The sequence below is a fragment of the Lepus europaeus genome, chromosome 20, assembly GCF_033115175.1.
Source record: "Lepus europaeus isolate LE1 chromosome 20, mLepTim1.pri, whole genome shotgun sequence".
NCBI lineage: Eukaryota > Metazoa > Chordata > Mammalia > Lagomorpha > Leporidae > Lepus > Lepus europaeus.
The window spans coordinates 37684845-37706751 of NC_084846.1; the positions used below are offsets into that span (position 1 = coordinate 37684845).

Here is a 21907-nt window from a genome sequence, read left to right on the forward strand (position 1 = left end):
TGGACCTACATATCCTTGATTGTTCTTTTATATATAGTTTTCTTTAAAATGCTAAGGTGAAATGCGTTAATGTAATATGAAATGATTTAATGATTTCTAGGAGAAGCTTAATAAGGGCTGACATTCAATGAAAAACAAGTAATTTCCCTCTGGTAATCTGAAAACCCTTCTATCATTTTTATCTTCTTTCTAAGCATCTCTTATTGAAGCTTGTGATTTTTATTCGTGTAAATCCGCCATAGAGTGCTGCTTTCCCCACGCGCTGCTCCGCACTGCGGTGTAGCAGACCTCAGTTAACCTTCAGGACTCTGTACATGCTGTTCTGAAACACTGTGGTGAAGTAGGGCCGCGGGTCCTTGAGCAAGATGCTACACAAGGGTGGGTTCGCCGCGTTGGAAGGGTCTTCCACATCCCAGATTTCAAGCATGCTGCAACCAGGCCTGAAAAAAACAGATCCGTATATCCACACTCAAAACACTCATCTCCAGAGGAAGTGCACACATTATAAAGTATTTCCTAGGTTCTCAGAAAGCGGTTAAGTTAAAGATGTTAAAGCAACATTTCAAAAATGTAAATTCAACATTCAGAAATAATAAATATGAAGGATGTCATGCTTCTATGCCTCATTTACCCAACTAATGTGTTATGTCCTAATAACAAAGATTCAATATGCATTCAGAAATATATATCTAAAACCTTTCAAAATGAAATAAAAATATACTTTCCAAGTGCCATCACTATCCATACATAGAACCTATCTGCCATGGAATGCGACAAACTGATGCATTTTACAGTTTTGAGCATTAAACTGCCTTGGGTTAGCATGAAAACAGAGTCCAAGGCAGCCCAAGTGGGCAGCTCTGAGTGGGCTAAGACACTGTCTCACTGCAGAGTAAACTTGCATGAAAGTTTTTAAGGGGAAGAAGTCAAGCAAAACTCGTTTCTAATTTTAATGCCTGTATTAAGGTATAATTAATATGCAATAAAATCCCCATTATATATGTCAAGTTTTAGAAGTAGGGCAACTGTGTATAGATGTGCAAGCGCCACCCCAATCATAATAGAGAATTTCCATCAGCCAACATGCCTGCCCTCTTGTGCCTTTCAGCAGTCAGTTCCCTCCTCAAACAGTCCTGGGCAAGCACCAATCTTTCTGCACTATAGTTTTGCCTTTTCAAGAATTTCACATAAACACATTATGTAGGCTTTCCATTTCTGACTCTCTACCTTAATATGTTTTTCATATTCATACCTTAGATGTTTCAGTTCCTGCAACTGCTATTGTAGTTTCCTGGTTTCCCTCGTTTTTATTGCTAAATAGTATTTCACTGTATGGGGATACCACAATTTGCTTACCCATTTGTAAGGGGATAGACATTTGGGATATTCTGAATTTTTGATTACCATCCTTCGGTGAGCAATGCTGCCATGAATGGTATGAATAAAGCTCTGTGTGGACAAACGTTTCATTTCTCTTAAGGAAACACATAGCAGAAGCTGGGCTGTATGCTAAGTATTTCACTTTACAAGCAACTTTAAGACTGCCAAAATGCATGCCCATTTGCCATCTCTATCGGCAGAGAATGAGAGCTTAACTCCCTCTGCATCCTCACAGAGACTTGGTATTATCAGTCTTTTTAATTTAAGTCATCCTAATGTGGTTATGGATCATTTAAAATACTTTCTTGGTACAATGTTCAAGTATTTGGCTTTATTTTGTATTGTCTCTTACTTTCCAGGTATGATAGTTCTTCATATGTTCTAGGTAACAGTCTTTGTTAGTTTTAGCAGACTTACTAAGGCATAATTACTCAATAAACACTAAGTAAACTACATGTATTTAAAGTGTACAGTTTGATACATTTTAATACAGCTACACTTATGAAACCATAGCCCCCAAGAAAAAATAATGAATACATCCATCTCTCCCAAAGTTTACTCTTGCCTTTTTATAATCTTCCATTTTTGTTTCTTGTTTCAGCCAACTCCTCTTCCTAGGCAACTCTGTATCTGCTGTCATTACAGATCTGTATTTTCTGGAATTACTGCATGCTGATTGGATTTTTTTTCTCAGCATATTTTTGACATTCATCCATATTGTTATGTGTATCAACACTCATTTTTGTTGTTGAGAAGTGTTACAATATCTGGATAATCTACCCATTCACTTACTGATAAATATTTGGTTGTTTCCAGTTTTAGGTTACAAAATAAGCTATTCTGAAAAGGTGTGTACAATTATTGGCATGCATATATGCTTGCTTTTATCTTTAATATCAACTTTGGTTGATTTCATATCCTGGCTATCATGAATAGTGTTGCAATGAACAAAGGGGTTTAGGTATCTCTTTCATACACTGAGTCTGATCTGTTATTCTTTTCTTCTCCTTACTTTCATTTCTTCTTTTTCTATTTTCTTTTTTTAAAAATGTTTATTACTTATTTGAAAGGCAATGAGAGAGAGAGAGAGAGAGAGAGAGAGAAAGAGAAAGAGAGAGAACGAACTGATTTTCTATCCACTGGTCCACTCCCAAACGGCCAGAAGATCCAGGGTTGGGTCAGGCTGAAGCCAGGGGCTGGAAACTCCATCCTGCTCTTCCACGGGGGTGACAGGGACCCAAGAACCTGGGCCATCATCCACTGCCCCATCAGGTACATTATTAGGGAGCTAGATCAGAAACGTAGCAACTGGGTTTTGATCCACCACTCAGATAAGGGATGCCGGTGCCCCAACCACAGCTTAACCTGCTGTGCCACAACACTGCCCCTTTTTCTAGTTTCTTATGGTGAAGGTTAGGTCTTTGTTGTTACAGAAATTCAGTATTCAAACAAGCAATAACAAAAACCCAACTCTTCAAGTGCTGCTTTATCTACATCCCACAAATATTTGAAAGTTGTATTTCTGTTTTCTCTTAGGTTAAAATACTTTGGAGCCTCCTGTTATTTCTGGCCAATGGATTCTTTGATTGCATTATACTTATTTTTTAAGTATTTGGGGGGGATTTCCATATACATTTGTGATATTGATTTCTAACTTAATTTCACTATAGGCACAGAACACATTTTATAGGATCTTAATGAATGCATTGAGACTTGTTTCATAGGCCAGAATATGGTCTTTCCTGGTAAATAGTCTGTGTTGAAAGGAATGCCTACTTGCTGTTTGTAGGTGGTGTGTTCTGCAAGTGTCAGTTAGGTCACAGAGATTGACAGTGTCATTCAAGTCTTCTACTGATTTGCTGAATTTTTTATTTGTTCTGTAAATTATTCTGAGGAATATTCTCACTTCTGACCATATCATCGATTTGTCTATTTTCCCTTATAGTTCTATGAATTTTTGTTTCATGTATTTGGAAGTTCTGTTTTAGTGCATAAATACTTAGGGTTGTTATGTCCTCCTGAAAAACAGATCCTTCTTCATTACAAAATGACCTCATTAATCTTCATAATAATATTTGTATTCAGATTTACTTTTGTTATATTACAGCTGCATCAACTTTCTATGAACTACCAGTAGCATGATATATCTTTTTGCTCTCTGTTAATTTTAACCTATTTATTTACTTCGATTAAATAAATTTCTTGAGGGGACACACATGATGGTCTTGCTCTATTATGCAGCCTGACAATTCTTGATTTTTAGTTGTGACATATAATCCCATAATAGTTTCCCATTGCTGCTGTTACAAGTTATAACAAACACAATGGATAAAGCAATATACATGTTCTGTTCTAAATGAGGGTACTGGCAGGGCTCTGATTTTTGTGCAGGCTCTGGGAGAATCATTTCATGGCCTTTTGCAGCTCCTGGATGCTGGTCTCATTGCTTGTCTTGTGGCCTCATATCACTCTGTTTCTGTCACCACCGCCTTTAACTGACTCTTGTCTCCTTTTAAGTTTTCCTTGCAATAACACTGGCCCTACCTGGCTAATCAGGATATTCTTCAGATCTCAAAAGCATTAATTTAATTAACGACATTTGAAAACTTCCTTTTTCCACCTGGATAATGTATTTAGGTTCTGGGGATTAAGACATGGATATCCTGTAGCAAGGAGGATGTCATTAATCAGCCTTCCCCAGTCCAATTACATGTACTATGACCGCTGATTGTGTCTAAACCTGCCATCTTGCCACCTGCTTTCTTAATGTGTCCCATTTTATGTTTGCTCCTCTTCTCCAGTTCTTCATTCTTTTGCATGGACTGATTCATATGCTTCCATTTTAATTTTGTTTGCTGCCTTATTAGTTATAGCTTCTTATTTCAGTGAATCTTAAAATGTATAGGATAGACTTATAGAATAAAAAACTCACACAGTATACTCTATTTTCTCCCTCCCAGACCTACACTATTGTAAAGTCTCACTTATTTATTTTTTTTTAAAGGAGAGGGAAAAGGAGGGAGGAGGGGAGAGGGAGAGGGGGAGGGAAAGGGAGAAAGAGGAGAGAGGGGAGAGGGGAGAGGGAGAGGGAGAGAGGGAGAGGGGAAGGGGGAGGGAAAGATAGAGGAGAGAGGAGGGGATGAGGGAGAGAGGGAGGGAGAGAGATGGAGGGAGGGAGAATCTTCCATCCACTGGTTACTCGCCAAATGCCTGGCAACAGCCAAATTTTTTGTAATCTATTTTAACTACAGAGGCCTAAAGAATTAAATGTTCTGTAAAATCCTACAGATGCTTTCAAAAATGCTATGTGAAGTAAGCAAGTGCCTCTTGTTAGGTTTACAATAAGTTTATAATTTTAAACATGGCAACTTAAAGTCTTTTGTCATCCAGTTTTATATATCAGATTTGCTGCTCATAAAACTAAAGCATCGTTGGTTCTGCACTTAGCTGTTCTCCTATAGGTTCTGATGGACTTTTTCCAGCCATATCTATTGTATTCAGTATTTTGAGATGGCTCTGTCAACAGATGAACTCAACAATGTATTACAGGTAACAACTGAGAGAAAATATGGTTAGCTGAGGTTCTAAGAGCAGAAAGTAATTTGAATCAATTGGTAAATTAAAAATCAGTTAAAGAGTTTAAAAAGCTATTATTGAACCTACTATTCTATTATATGTGTATACATACTTTATGTCTACATGGGAAAATTTATTAAGAACTCTTTTAATTGGCTTATAGATAAAAGATTGCCCATAAATTTAAACAGCTAAAATTAATCAAAGTTATATTTGATTCATGTGACCTGAATCTCTGTATCAGATGTTTTAAATCTGTTGGTGGAAAGAAACTAAAAACATTTTATATGTTTGTGTTTAAGTTTACTGGTTAAACAAGCTACACCATGTTAGATACTTAAGAGATGTTACCAAATACATGTATTCTTAAAGTTTATAGAAGGCATTGGACCTTCTAGTAAATGTTTTCTTAAGTTGTTAAATCGCTTGCTAAGTTTTCATTTGATATTGCTATTGTCAGTAGGGCTTGCTCCCTCATTTCTCTATTCTAAGTCCAACTTGTTTTCTCATTTCTCTATTCTCTTTGAGATAGGTAACTAATTCTATTTTGAAGGATTCACCAAAATGCAAAATTTGATTTCTAGATCTTATAAAAGGGATGGCTAACATTTTTCTGTAATAGCATAGCCAAAATAAGAGCTTAAATTATAATTTCACTATGCCATGGGCACAGTAAACAGGCAAGACCTCATTTTCAGACCAAACAAAAGGAAAGAGAGTTTTAAAGCGAGGACATAGCTTTCCTCATGGGTATTATCTACCTCAGAAAAACCACTATCAGAACATGCCTGTGACTACAGACTTCTAGTTTAGGCCACAAAGATTAGAGATGGGACTTCAGCACCCCCTTGACTTGCATCCTCTGGTCTACTTTAACAAAAACCAGGAGGAAAAGAAAGCTCGGCATCAGAAGCAATGTAAAGACAGGTGGCAGGCCTATTAATGGCTGTTCTGTACAGTGATCTGCCCTCATGGAGACCCAACAGGCCAGTCCACTGCAGTGGATTTCAATGTGGTAAGCCTGGGCTTCAGCAGAAGTCAACTTGTGAAGAGCCCTGGCAGCTCTGCCAGCCAAGAGTTAGATCTCTGGAAGTGAACTGCCCTGGAGTTGAAGGACTTCAGGTCAGAGCCACAGATCTTATTGGCTCTAAGCTGAAAAGCCCTTCACTCAGCACAGCTCCCAAAGTGACCACCGCAGCTGAGGGGACGGCCAAGTAGGGTCAGCAACATTGCAGGCAGAACTGTAAATTTCCTGTTAGATATGCCACCTGCTTTTACCTAGCCAATTCTCCTCCCAGGCCAGCTAAGTAATGAAAGTCAACAGGGTGCCTTCCCCAAGGAGGTTCACACCTCCCTTAGGATGTATCCTATGTGAAAAGATAGGTAGGTCTGGGCCTCTTAACTTACAAGGCCTAAAGCCCAACAGATTATCATCAAGCCCCTTCTGTCAGTTTCTATTTGTCTCTCAATTGGAGAACTTATTCCTGGCTTAGACAGCACCTTTCTTGGGTCCTCTAATAATGACTCTGTCCTTTGTTCTAGACCCTGACTAGCCCACTTGGGTCTCATTCCTTTGTAATCATAGCCTCTACTCTAACATCAATGGCTCTACTCCCAACCTGTGTGTACTAATGGTCCTCTCCTCCACTTAATGTTGTATGATTATTCAGAATTTCTCTACAGACAAACCCCTCTACCTGCAAAAGTTGAGTGGCCTTTCTCTTGGTCTTGGCTGGGATCAGATTTAAACCATGTCCATCAAACAATCCTCGCAAGGGTCCAGAGACCCCCCTCATTTACTCTCCTCTATGAAATCCTTTCATTACCTGGTTAATGCCACTCTTAGGATCATTGGTTGCTATTCTCACCCTGACTTGTATACTACAGTGTCTGTTTAAGTGTTTACAGCAGGTGATAATGGAATGAACCAAGGCCTTTAGCAACCAGACGGTCAACCAAATGCTGTTACAGGGATATATTTGGCTCCCCACCCAGGAGACAGCGGCTTGAGACATCGCCCCATGCCCGCGAAGAGTACCTCATGGCCCCCAATCAGCAGGAAGTAGCCAGAGAGACTCATCATCGTCCCCTTTCCTATCATCAAAAGGTCAGGATGGTAGCTTTGGGATCAGCAAGGAGAGAAGGCCTACACTTCCAAGAATGGAGAGTCCCTACCTGCATTTCCGGGGAAGAAAAGTCCTTGTCAAGGTCCCCACGGGTGCCTAAAGGTCAACCAATGAGGATCAGACCTGCCTCAACCTTTAACCCCCATGCCCTGTATCTATAAAAGGAGCCCTCCCAACCTCTGACATGCGACTTCCCTGGCCCCTGCCCTGTTGGGACCGGGGAACCTCGCCCAGGAGCAGAATCCCAATAAAAGCTTCTGAATTAATTGATTCATCTGCCTGGGAAGATTTGTTATGCACCGGACACCTTGAACATAGTACATTGCTGGTTTTCCCTGACTTAATTATCTTTTATGCAAAATTCACATAAGTAGTTATCCTCTGCATGCTTCTGACTCCTTCGTGTACACCCACATTTCCATCTTGCATCATTTTCTTCTGTCTAAAGGACTTTAGTTTATAATTCTTGCAGTACAGGTCTGTTGAAGATTAATTCTTTCAGAATTTGTGTGCAGAAGTCTCTTTCAACTCCATTTTGGGATATGTTTGCAGTGAGGATAGGATTACAGGTTGATAATATATTTTTTTTAGTACTTTAAGATGTTACTCCACTATATTTTTGCTTCCATTGTTTCTGCGCAGAAATGTGGCAGAAATTCTGTATTTATTACATTCTAGGTATATTTTTTCTGGATCCTTCTAAAGATTTTTCTCTTGATAACTAGTTTGAAAAACGTTATGATGATGTTCCCCTAAATATTCCTAATATTTTAATATAAATAGGATTTTAAGGCCGGCGCCGTGGCTTAACAGGCTAATCCTCTGCCTTGCGGCGCCGGCACACCAGGTTCTAGTCCCGGTTGGGGTGCCGGATTCTGTCCCGGTTGCTCCTCTTCCAGGCCAGCTCTCTGCTATGGCCCGGGAAGGCAGTGGAGGATAGCCCAAGTGCTTGGGCCCTGCACCCGCATGGGAGACCAGGAGAAGCACCTGGCTCCTGGCTTCGGATCAGCGAGATGAGCTGGCCGCAGCAGCCATTGGAGGATGAACCAACGGCAAAAAGGAAGACCTTTCTCTCTGTCTCTCTCACTATCCACTCTGCCTGTCAAAAAAAATAGGATTTTAAATTTCATTTTCCATTTTAATATAATTAATTTCTGAATGCTGATCCTTTCTCAGTGATATTGGTTTTAATAGCTTTTTAATAAACCTGTTAGGTTTTTAACTTATAGAAACATATTAACTACAAATAAATAGTTTTTCTTCTTCCCTTTCAAGCTGTGTATCTTTACTTTCTTTTTCTGGACTTAACTGCATTTGAATGGCTTCCTTAGAATGTTTTACAGAGTGAAAAGATATCCTTGCTTTGATCCCCATCATTCAGAAAACATCCAGCCATTCACCACTAGGCAGGTGTTACTTACTGGTTGCTTTGTAGACATCCTTGATCATGTTAAATAATCATGCTGAATAGAGTTCTCGTTAGCAGGGAGTTTATCAGGAGGGAGTGCTTAATTTTATCAAGTGCTTTTTCTTGCACCTATTCAGACGATTACACAGATTTTCTTTTTAAAATTAATATGGTGGGGGCCAGCGCTGTGGCGCAGCGGGTTAAAGCCCTGGCCTGAAGTGCTGGCATCCCATATGGGCACCGGTTTGAGTCCCAGCTGCTCCTCTTCCAATCCTGCTCTCTGCTATGGCCTAGGAAAGCAGAAGATGGCCCAAGTGCTTGAGCCCATGCACCCACATGGGAGACCCAGAAGAAGCTCCTGGCTCCTGGCTCCTGGCTTCCAATTGGTGCAACTCTGGCCGTTGTGGCCAATTGGGGAGTGAACCAGCAGATGGAAGACTTCTCTCTCTCTCTCTCTCTCTCTCGCTCTCGCTCTTGCTCTGCCTCTCCTTCTCTCTCTGTGTAACTCTGACTTCCAAATAAATAAATAAATCTTTAAAAACTAGTAAAAATAAAATAAATATGGTGAATTTAAGCCCTTTTTGAATTCTTTAAACCTAATTGACCTTGATAGATTTTTTTTAAAGTATTGCTCAGAGCAGCTTACTAATATTTGTTAAGGACTTTTTCATCTATATTTCCTAGGGGAAACTACAGTTTCCTTGTGAAATTTTCTCTTTCATCAGAGAAATATAGCTCTCAGCAAATAAGCAGGGAAATGATACTTCTTGCTCTATTTTTTTTCTAATATTTTTACAGGGTTAATATTATTTCTTCATTAGTTTTTTTTCCTAAAAACAGTTAATATTTTTTTAAAGATTTATTTTATTTATTTGAAAGAGTTACAGAGAGAGGCAGAGACAGAGAGGTCTTCCGTCTGCTGGTTCACTCCCCAAACGGCCACAACAGCTGTAGCTGTGCCGATCCGAAGCCAGGAGCTTCCTCCCATTTTCCACGTGTGTGCAGGGGACTAAGGACTTAGGCCATCCTCTACTGTTATCCCAGGCCATAGCAGAGAGCTGGATGGGAAGAGGAGCAGCCAGGACTAGAACCGGTGCCCATATGGGATGCCGGCGCTTCAGGCCAGGGCTTTAACCTGTTGTGCCATAGCGCCGGCCCCACAGTTAATATTTACTGAACATCTACTGTCCTAACACAGAATTGTTGATTATTTCCTTCAACACTTTGAGTTATCATCCACATGTTGGTTGAGTTCCACTATTTCTGATGAAAAGTCAGATGTTTACAATTTTTTTCTCTTGATACTTTGAAGAGTTTATCTTTGCTTTCGCCAATTTGATTATTATGTGTCCTGTGGTTTTCTTTGGTTTATCCTAATTAGATTTCTTGAGATTATTGGATATCTAAGTTAATGGCTTTTTCGAAATTTGAGAAATTTTTGGCCCACATTTCAGTATTTTTCTCTCATTTTTTCTGGTATTAAACTTACCTTTGTGTTAAAACTATTTAATGGTGTTACATTGGTATCTGCAGCTTTGACTATTTTTCTGTTATCTTTGTTCTTTGAGTTGTCTATTCTTTCTTGGTATACCCTCAAAGTAACTAATTTTTGTTCTGTTTCTGTTGTTGTGTACATTTGAAGGATTTTCATTTCACTATTACACTTTCAGCTCTAGAATTTCTAATGGGGGGAGGTTCTATTTCTCTATGGAGATTCCACATCTGTTCATTCAGTGATACCATGATTTCCTGTATTTCTTAACATATTTATCTTAATGTGCATGTGTATGTGTGTATATATATACATATATATGTGTATGTATATATACATATATGTGTGTATATATATACATACACACACATATATATATACATATATACTTTTACCATGTCATGTATTTATTTTTATCTCAGACAAGGCTTTGAATATACTCTTAATAGTGACACTGCAGTCTTTGGCTGCAAAATCTAGCATTTTAGCCAACTTCAATCAGTCTCAACTAAGTTCTTCTTTTCAAGTATTGGCCACACCTCTCCATTTGTTTGCATGTCTAATCATTTTTTGTTGAAAATTGGACATGGTAGACAATACATTATAGAAAATCTGGAATCTGGTTCTTGCAATTATCAATTTGTTGTTGTTCTCTTTTAATGGGCAGTTAACGTCTCTGGAATCCATCATGTGTTGTACCTGATGTCTGCTCAGACATCTAAACAAAGGCTTTAAGAGATTTCACTGAATATCTTGGAATTTTATTATTTTTAGAGATGTGGAGTTCAGAAACTTAAACCTTTTAATTAGAAATGTTTCTCATGTCATTTTGAGGTATGTGATACTTATTTCTTTAGTTCTTACAAATCCAAATATAATTCAGCTGTAGTAGCAAAATGCTAGTATCTGATCTTGTTATAAATTCAAATCTGTAATTCAAACATCTAATAAAATTTTTCATAAAAATTTCACATTAACAAGCTAAGTTTAAGATGTTAAATTAAAATGAAAAATTGGGATGCTAAAATATACTATAATTTTTTGAAATTAGATTTTATTTGAAGTATAGTATAATTTTACTTCCCTAGGTGAAATAATTTCAACTAAAATACCAAGCTAATATTTTAACGGAATTTATTTTTTTTAAGTTCTTAAGGAACCAGAACTACTGTAACAAAGTGAAACATTTTTTGTTTAAAAATATACCATATCATAAATCATGGAGTCAATACTCACTTAGTTCTTACAACACACCAGGCCTCTTCTAAAATGTAATAATTTACGTGTAACTCCAACAATTTATCTCTCACTTCTTTTGCAGACTTTCGACTGTATGCAGAATAAACTATTTTTGTCCGAGCCCTTTAAATTTTAACAAGAGGTTAAGACATTTTAAAGTAAATACTAATAGAAAGACTAAGAAAATACTGCTAAGAAATCAAGACCTTACCCCTCTTACTGAATTGAGTATATGTATGTGTATGTGTGTGTGTGTGTGTGTATCCCAAAATGATATATGTTGTTTTGGGGATAGCAGTTTCCATATTCCTATTTATATTTTGAAAGTGCTAAAACTTAGAACCATTTTATTTTTGTAGATACTGCTTATTAATGTATAAACTAGTCTATGGCTATACTGGATAGTAAAACAATGACTTAGGGTATAAAATTTGCTTCACATAATTCCTAAAATAATTATGTCATATGTTTCTATAGAGACTAAATGTAGTACAAACACAGATTTCAGGATATAAATATTAATATAAATATCATCAAAAGACATTCCAAAAAACACATCAATTGAAGCTAAATACAGCAATTAGGACATTTGAAAAGTGGGCATCTAGCATATCAAAGCAGACTGAAAAATCACCTTAACAGAACTGAGAAATGGACATTCACTAAAATATGGTAGAACAGGTTTTCTGAACTTATGTAGGAGTATTCCTGAACAAACTGAAATCCTGAACAAACTGCTATCTCTGCGTAAATACTTGAAGTATATAGGATATTCGCTTTTGCCACAACCAGAGGTGAACCTTTAAATAATTCAAAAATTTACCTCTAACAATAGACCAAAAATCCAGTGAAAGGGAAGATTACACTGACCATTAATGGAATGAACAACTTGATTTTTTAAAATCAGCCACTTAAGGAAAACAAAACTTTTAGACTTTGGTAGAAATTAGAGTTCTCATAATCAGCCAGCAAAATGCTCTAAATTTTCAAAAGCACACACAGTAAAATGTAGGTACTTCCTGTGTGTGAGTGTGTGTGTGCACCTGCAGTGACTTTTCACTATTCCTAAGTATCGGGAATAAGCAGCTAGTGAATGTGGCTGAAATACTCAGTTGGCTGCCAACCTCAAATCTGCATCCTCGTAGTGTGGGTGGTTCACAATGGGATGAAGTGTAGACAGCTTGACACTTGCCATTGTAGGCATGGCACCTGCAAAAACAGCATCTGGAAAACAAGATTCCACAATCTGTAATATGTGAACCCAAATCAAGAAAGATGAAACATATTTAAATAATTACTGTTGGCATCATTCTTTTCACTCACTCAATATTTACCCATTGTCTTCCTCAGTAAAGCTAAATTTTGGTAACTGTTACCAGGTGCTAGGAACTATCCTCAGTATTTTTACAGTGATTAAATGATTTCATTTGTCCAACTCTATGAGGTGAGTTCTCTGTTCTTGTTTTATGGATGAGGAAGCAGAAACATAAAAGTTAAGTAACTTGCCTGGGACTGCAGAGGAGAGAAGAGGAGAAATCCTGAGCTAGAGGAACCCAAAGCTCAGGGCCAGTGTCATCCAAAAGAAAATGAATTATACCAGCTGAGCCAGAGCTAGAACCCCAGAGATCCATCTACAGAAGAACAGACACAGAGCTGGGGGAGGAGGGATACACTCCTGCCACCCACAGACCTTCTTTCCCTTTGGATCTGAGATAAATATGATCACAACAGGGAAGAACAAGACATTTTCCTACTAATATACTGAAGCCCTCACGTGGCTTACTGCACGGATTAGAGAAAGTTATCTTCTCTGACTGGGCAGAGCCCCACTAGTGCATGGCTTAATTAGTGGACTGTGGGTTGGATTTCAGCTCCCATGTGTCCTCTTAGCTAGTCACTTTTATACAGTGCACAAACTATACAACCTTACAGGATAGGCCTGAACATAGCAATAGTTCCACTCATATTATGGAACTTTAAGCAGCTTTTAATAAACATGAGGGCCGGCGCCGCGGCTCACTAGGCTAATCCTCCGCCTGCGGCGCTGGCACCCGGGGTTCTAGTCCCAGTTGGGGCACTGGATTCTGTCCCAGTTGCTCCTCTTCCAATCCAGTCTGCTGTGGCCCAAGAAGGCAGTGGAGGATGGCCCAAGTGCTTGGGCCCTGCACCCGCATGGGAGACCAGGAGGAAGCACCTGGCTCCTGGCTTTGGATCGGTGCAGCGCACTTGGCATAGCAACCATTTGTGGGGTGAGCCAACGGAAGGAAGTCCTTTCCCTCTCTGTCTCTGTCTCTCTCTGTCTAACTCTGCCTGTCAAAAAAATAAAATAAAATAAACATGAGAAAAGCATGAGAGAACTAATAATAATAAAAAAATTAGTTAAGAAAATCAAAGAGACAGCTAAAACTGAGATAGGCTCTGTGGGAGTTATCTTGGGTGAGCTGCCAAACATAGGCTCTCCCAGAAACCTGAGACAAACCCTGAAATAAAGACAAGACACAGAAAAGGATCAAAGAGTAGGTGTCTTGAAATGCTCAGGAAACAGCTGTAACTGGGGAGGAGCAAACAACCTGCATGCCTTGTGTGCCTGCAGGAAACCTCAGCGGGGACTGGAGACCTGCTTGGCAGCTCCCAGTGGGGAGTCACACCCCACATCATAGGCCTGAGCAGAAGCATTTAACATTTACCTTAAAGATGGTGAGCTATGGAAACAGTGGCTAGCAAAAGATATGGAAGAGGAATCCAACTCAAAGCGTTACATAAAAAAAATAAAATCACAGTGAAGAATTGATGCCAAAGAAAAGTAAATTTCCTAAGTAGTCTATATTATATCTAAATTATATCTAAATTATAAATTTAGATTCAGTTAATATTCCAGAATATGCTTATTCTCTGGAAAGAGATTTTAAAGGGTTTTAAAATATATATCTTTATTCTTTTGAGAGGCAAAGAGAGGGCGAGAGTGCTCCCCATCCGCTGGTTCACTTCCTGAATGTCTGCAGCGGCGGGAAGCTGGGACCTGAATCTCAGTTTCCTATGCAGGTGGCAGGGACCCAACCAGTTCAGTTCCACCGCTGCCTCCCAGAGTCTGCATTATCAGGGAGCTGGTGTCAGGAGCCAGAGCCAGGAGTTAAACCCAGGCACCCCAACGTAAAACATGGAAATCCTAACTAGCATCCGAACCACGAGGCCGAATGCCCACCCCTGCTTGAGGGAGTTTTGGATAAAGATATGAAAAAGTTGAGGGGCTGGCACCGAGGCGTAGCAGGTGGGGCCATCACCTGCAGTGCCAACATCCCATGTGGGTGCTGTTTCAAGTCCTGGCTGCTCCACTTCCAATCCAGCTCTCTGCTATAGCTTGGGAGAGCAGTAGAAGATGGCCCAAGTCCTTGGGACTCTGCACCTGTGTGGGATACCCGGAGGAAGCTCCTGGCTCCTGGCTTTGGATCTGTGCAGCTCCTGCCATTGTGGCCATCTGGAGAGTGAACCAGTGGATGGAAGCCCGCCCCCCCCCCCACCTCTCTGTATCTCCACCTTTAAAATAAATATGTAATTTTTAAAAATTGAGCTAAAAGAATTTTTGGAGTATTTAAAATTAGGCTTTATACTCATTAATAACTACCTCACGGAAGACAATGCTCAGAGAGAGGTATTTAAAACATTCACAGAAAATGAGCATTTTGAAATGCATGATTTTCACCACATAAACTTGTACTAATTTGTCATAACATCTGAACAGGAATGATCTGGTTTGTGCCACTTAAGAAGGACAAGATAGGCCGGCGCCGTGGCTTAACAGGCTAATCCTCTGCCTTGCGGCGCCAGCACACGGGGTTCTAGTCCCAGTCGGGGCGCTGGATTCTGTCCCGGTTGCTCCTCTTCCAGTCCAGCTCTCTGCTGTGGCCCAGGAAGGCAGTGGAGGATGGCCCAAGTGCTTGGGTCCTGCACCCGCATGGGAGACCAGCACCTGGTTCCTGGCTTCAGATCGGCGCAGTGTGCTGGCCATAGCGGCCATTTGGGAGGCAAACCAACGGAAAGAAGACCTTTCTCTCTCTCTCTCTCTCTCTCTCTAACTCTTCCTGTCAAAAAGAAAAAAAAAAAGGACAAGATAGGGGTCGGGGCTGTGGCATAGTAGGCTAAGCCTCCGCCTAAGCTGCTGGCATCCCACATGGGTGCCGGTTTGTGTCCCAACTACTCCACTTCTGATCCAGCTCTCTGCTATGGCCTGGGAAAGCTGTGGAGGATGGCCCAAGTGCTTGGGCCTCTGCACCCACATGGGAGACCTGGAAGAAGCTCCGGGCTGCTGGCTTCAGATCAGCCCAGCTCCGGCTGTTGCAGCCATTTGGGTAGTGAACCAGCAGAAGGAAGACCTTTCTGTCTCCCCCTCTCTGTACCTCTGCCTCTCAAATAAATAAATAGAATCTTTTAAAAAAAGTACAAGATATCAGTTTGAAAAGACCTTCTATCAGAGCAACATGAATTCTGCTTAAAGTTAGAAGATACATCAAAACCCTTGGTGAAGTTTAGGTGAAAGACTTGACAAGATCATTTATGGGATCAAATGCCCCAAAGAAATTAGCAGTTTTCTGAAAACGAAGCCTGCGACAACAGACCATACACATTAACTGGTGAGACAGAAATTGATCTTCTTTGTGCTCTGATTGAAAAAGACTGACAATTAACAGAAGAAACAAAATTTAATGCCACAGACACCTCAGATGGTTCCACTCACACAATTCTGACTGAAAAATTAAAGTGGAATTAGCATTCTGCTTGATGGGTGACAAGGCTGCTGCACCCAAATGAGCTGCTGACACGAGCAGAGCTCTCAAGTGTACACATTAAGTTCAAGCAGCTGGAAACAAGATGCGGAGGCATTTCTTAAATGAATTAGGACAGGAGATGAAGCGTGGTGGAGCCACGGTGGTCCTGAAGACCAGGCACTATCAGAGGGGGCGTGGCCCAGCCAGAGTGAAAACACACTGTCAAGAAAGCCCCAGGAAGAGCCTCCCTGGGGAGTTCTTCACCACCAGGACGCCAGTGCCCACTCCTCTCATGAAACAGGGGCAGCTCTGTGAAGGTGTGAATCCTGATTTGGCTCCTTCTGATTTCTGTTGTTTCCTTAAATTAATTATGCAAAGTAGACTGCTTTGATACGGTTCAATTCCCAGGATCCTTAGTTTATCTTTTAGTAAGGGAGGGAGGGAAAGAGGGAGGGAAAGAGGGAGGCAGGGAAGGAAGGAAAGAAAGAAGGAGGGAGGGAGGGAGGAAAGGAGGGAAGGAAGGAAGGAAAGAAAGAAGGAGGGAGGGAGGGAGGGAAGGAAGGAAGGAGAAAGGAAGGAAGGAGGGAAGGAAGGAAGGAAGGAAGGAAGGAGGGGAGGAAGGAAGGAAGGAGGGAAGGAAGGAAGGAAGGAAGGAAGGAAGGACATCCTGTCATTTGCAACAACATGGAGGCAACTGGAAATCATCATACTTAGTGAAATAAGCCAGTCCCTAAAGGACAAATACCATATGTTCTCCCCGATCTGTGGTAACTAACAGAGCACCTAAAAGGTAGTCTACAGAAGTAAAATTGACACTTTGAGATATGATGACTTTGAACAGCTCTTGTCTCAACTGTTGAGGAACAGGTTTTGTTTTTTTTTTCCCCCATACTACTTGTTGAACTCTTTACTTAGTATAATCTTATGTGTATAAAGTTAATTGAAAACAGATCTTAGTAAAAAATAAAAATGTGAATAGGAGAGGGAGGAGCAAGAAGGGTGGGAATACAAATGGGAAGATGGGTAGGGTGGGAAGAATCACTGTTCCTAAAGTTTTATTTATGAAATGCATGAGGTTTTTAATGCCTTAAATAAAATGTTGCTGGGGGAAAATATTTAAATAAAAAATAAAAATTGTTTATCATTAAGGTGCTCAAAAAATAAAAGACACATATCAGCACTTACAAAAACATCTTGAACTTGATGTAACTTATGTTGAGAAATAGTTTGCATTTTTACATTTACCTTTTAATTCTATTTCCATGAACTTTTCAAAGTCTTCTCATAAATGTACATAAAATATATGAAATAATTATGTAGCTACATAATGTGTATGTATGTGTATATAAAACTAAACATACATATAATCAAATAGCCACATACCTGGTCTGGTATTGTATCTGATCCAGTGAATAAGTTCTTCCTGAGGCAAATTATTAAATTCTCCTATTATGCTCCATTGATTATGGAGGTTTGCACAACCTTGTAATGACATCACTGTTAAAATGCCAAAGATAACATTCTCAAAACGAATTCTGCAAAAAAGCCAGCCAAAGAGCTGAAATGAAAGAAACCACTTATTTATAATTCTTATATAAAATCATAAAATTGAGTCAATAATAAATTTGCACCTATAGAGTCAAAAAATTCTCATTTTACAGTTTTAACCAAAATGACTGCCCTTTGATATCAGTACACAAATACACAGAACTCCTATCTGTTGTTTAAAAACAACAAATATGTTGGAATTTCAGGGCCTGGTTCAAAATCGAACTTTCTACTTGAAAGAATTCGGGAGAGGATATTTGATCCCTGTAGTATTGATTTACTGCCAGGAATTAAGGTTAGTGACAGAATTTTGAAACATCTTAGAATGAAGTCCCTTAATATCTGGCTGTCTTTCATGAAAATCTCGAATCACTAGGAAAGCCCATTAGTATTGACACATAACACTCTTCTTAGATAAACAGACATGATGATATTGTAAAGCAGTACACTCACACTCAAAACTAAATAAGGTGTTTCTACAGGGGCCTTTATGCCAACATGCTAGGTATTTTATCTTGCTACTGTAATGTCAGATACAATAAGGAAACTCCAGAATGGACAGATTTTCTTGGGGATTCTCTAAGCCAAACAGGAATGTATTAGAGCAATTAGTTTTCATGCACTCAGTTTTTGATAAGTACTTTGGGGTAGCTGCAATGGGCCAGAAAACTTTTACAAACCCAAACTCTGAAAGATTGTTTGTGAATAAGATACCAACCAAGGGGAGAGAGCCTCATCCCACTTGTCATGGAATTATCAGTTAAACTCTAGGAGTAATTTTCTGATACTTGAAGTTTATCTTACTCTACAGTGAGTCATGAACTAATATTCTACATCCTTTAAGTTAGATCCAACACTTAGTGTTTTTATGTTTCCGATCATTCAGCAAAGCCATGGCGTCTGTAGCTGCTCCAGTTATTACAGTGCACTTATCCAAGAATTAATCCCTTACCCGTCGTGAGCAGAGCAAGGAAGCCATAATACACATGTGTGGTGTCAAAAACAGCTTCAGCCTCATAATTAAAATGGCAAGGCCAGTAAATGCCAACAACTGCAGCGCGTGAAAAATCAGCTATAAAAACACAAATAAAACAAAATGACATTTTTGCTTTATATGTTTTAAAATTAATAAACAAAGCACCTTTAAACTATTATTCATTCAGATACAGATCTTCTAACTTCATGACAAATCTATTACTTCTTATTCATTCATTCAGCAAAGGTTTCACAAATGCATGAAACTCATAGATGCCAGGCTCTGCGTGTTTAGGATACAACAGTCACTGCTATCTTCCCTTGTGAGGCTGACACTTAAGTTCATTTGGTAAAGAGAGTCAGATGGTAAACATACATCACAAATAAATCAATCCATGAAAGTCCATTAGAAAATCACCAGGATAATGGGCAGGAAAATGGGGCAGGAAAAGAAGCCAGAGGGTGCAGGATATGGGATGCCACCACAGCTGGAAAGAGCAGGTGTTACGTACAAGGATTTGTGCAAAGTGAGAGGAGAACAATGGAGACAGAGACACATGGGATGCTTTTCCCAAGTGTGTGTGCCATTCAGTCAACAAGAGAAACCACAGCACAACATAAACTAGGTCATTTTTAAAGTAGTAGTAGTATTAATTCTTTGTACTAACTAATAGGATACCCTACTTTGATCAAGGTGGTTCTCCAATGAGCAAGTTTCAAGCAAAACTCTTATAACAGAAATATATAAAATTGTCAACTTCTCACTAGAACATGGACATGAAAATGGGCAAATAATGCAACAAAAAGCATTACATCACTTACATTCAAAGAAATGTCAAAGATAATGAGATTTCATCTACCAAATTGATATTAAATTAATAGACTGTTAGAATGCAATGAAACAAACACTGAAAGAATAGATCAATACAGGGGGCTGGTGTTGTGGCGCAGCGGGTTAAAGCCTTGGCCTGCAGGTGCCAGCATCCCATATGGGTGCTGATTCTAGTCCCGGCTGCTCCTCTTCTGATTCAGCTCTCTGCTATGACCTGGGAAAGCAGTGGAAGATGGTCCAAGTGCTTGGGCCCTTGCACCCACATGGGAGACCAGAAGAAGCTCCTGGCTCCTGGCTTTGAATTGGTGCAGCTCTGGCCATTGTGGCCATCTGGAGAGTGAACCAGTGGATGGAAGATCTCTCTATCTCTACCTCTCTCAGTAACTCTTTCAAATTAATAAAATAAATCTTTAATAAAAAAAATCAATACATTTTTGTAATTTAAAAAAATGTTTATTGGGCCGGCGCTGTGGCATAGTGGGTAAAGCCGCCGTCTGCAGTGCTGGCATCCCATATGAGCACCAGTTGGAGTCTTTGCTGCTCCACATCCGATCCAGCTCTCTGCTGTGGCCTGGAAAAGCAGTAGAAGATGGCCCAAGTGCTTAGGCCCCTGCACCCACGTGGGAATCCAGGAGAAAGCTCCAGGCTCCTGGCTTTGGATCACCACAGTTCTAGCCATTGCAGCCAATTGGGGAGTAAACCAGCAGATAGAAGCTCTCTCTCTCTCTCTGCCTCTCCTTCTCTGTGTAACCCTTTCAAATAAATAAATAAATATTTTTTAAATGTTTATTGAGGGCCTAAAAAAGTGCCAATACCATTGACTTAATTTCCATTCCAGGAATTAAGGGAATAATGAAAATGCAAAGATGATGACTGAATGTAGGAAACAACCTAAGTGGTCAATAAAGTGGAATTAGCAACTAAATCCCTGCTGTTCCCCAAGTACAGTCATTAAACATGGTATGTTATGTAATGGCATGGAAGAGCTTTCAGGGTATAAGACTGTACATACAGAATCTTAATAATTCTATGAAAAATGTCTACATAGGCCGGCGCCGTGGCTTAACAGGCTAATCCTCCGCCTTGCGGCGCCGGCACACCGGGTTCTAGTCCCGGTTGGGGTGCCAGATTCTATCCCGGTTGCCCCTCTTCCAGGCCAGCTCTCTGCTATGGCCCAGGAAAGCAGTGGAGGCCCTGCACCCGCATGGGAGACCAGGAGAAGCACCTGGCTCCTGGCTTCAGATCAGCGAGATGCGCCGGCTGCAGCGGCCATTGGAGGGTGAACCGACGGCAAAAAGGAAGACCTTTCTCTCTGTCTGTCTCTCTCTCACTATCCACTCTGCCTGTCAAAAAAAAAAAAAAAAAAAAAGATTACTAAAAGAAAAACGTCTACGTGAGGCTGACCGACTAAGCCGCCTCTTTCAACACTGGCCTCCCATACTGGAGGGTCAGTTTGGTTAGAGTCCCAGCTGTTGTGCTTCTGTTTCATCTCCCTGCTAAAGCACCTGGGAAAGCAACAGTACGTGGTCCAAGTACTTGGGCCCCTGCCCCCAACGAGGGAGAGACCTGGATGGAGTTTTAGGCTACTGGCCTCAGCATGGCCATTGTGGCCATTTGGTAACTGAACCAGTGGATGGAAGATCTCTCCCTTTCTCTGTCTCTCCCTGTCACTCTGCTTTTCAAATAAATATAAATTAGAAGAAAAGTCTATGCACATATGTGTACATGTCCAGGGCTGATGGGGAGGAGGGTACTGTAAGAAAACAATGAAAAGTTAACAGCAGTTACTTTAGAGTAGTAATTTTTCTGTCTTTTTGCAATTTTCAAATGTTATATTTTACTCAGAAATACATAGTTTATATTTAAAATAGAATGGCAAAAGCTGGACCCAAAATGCTTAAATTAAATTATTTTTCATATTTATTGGACACAATGTTGGAAAGGGGGAAACTTTATTTCAAAATCAATTCTTTATTTTTCTTTAACCAAACTCATCTTTGGGCATGATGAATTGTGGACACGTTGTGGAGAGAATGAGAAACACCAACCTCATTTCATCTCTAAATAAGTCCTTTTGTTTCAAACCACTAAAGCACAGATTGGTAGACTGCAGAAGCCGTCGATTTTAATCACCTTTCCACAACAGGCATCTCTTCTATAGATCCATGGACACTCCATATCAGGCATTCCATGCCTGAGTTTGAGTCTCCCCTCCACTTTCCATTCCAGCAGCTGTGATGGCTCAAGTACTTGGGCCCCTACCACCTACATAGGCGACTCAGACTAAGTTCCCAGCTCCTGGCTTCAGCCTTGCTGGGGGCATTTAGAGAGTAAAACAGCAGCTGGAAGATCAATCTGCTCTGTCTCCGTTTATCTCTCAAATTAAATGAAAATTTAAAAAAAATTAAAGGTACTAATTTGATAAAATACAGGCAAACACATTCTACAGGAGAAAAAAATAGTAACAAGATCCTTTAAGCTGAGGAAGCACCATATCATAACAACAGGGAGGTAGTGCAGGGTCTGTTCAGTGAGCGCAGGGACACGCCTATTAGTGATTCAGAGCAC

At 40.0% G+C, this 21907-nt stretch overlaps 1 protein-coding gene across 1 annotated transcript in view; it reads right to left on the reverse strand.

Moving 5' to 3' along the window:
* Positions 1-289: 289 nt before the first annotated feature.
* The window catches only part of DPY19L2 (dpy-19 like 2), an 82878-nt gene continuing 61260 nt past the window's right edge, over positions 290-21907 (reverse strand). Inside the window, 5 exon segments of the mRNA XM_062178547.1 lie at positions 290-440; positions 11219-11344; positions 12346-12445; positions 17368-17542; positions 18485-18604. Of these exon segments, the coding sequence (XP_062034531.1) occupies positions 290-440; positions 11219-11344; positions 12346-12445; positions 17368-17542; positions 18485-18604 (672 nt within the window).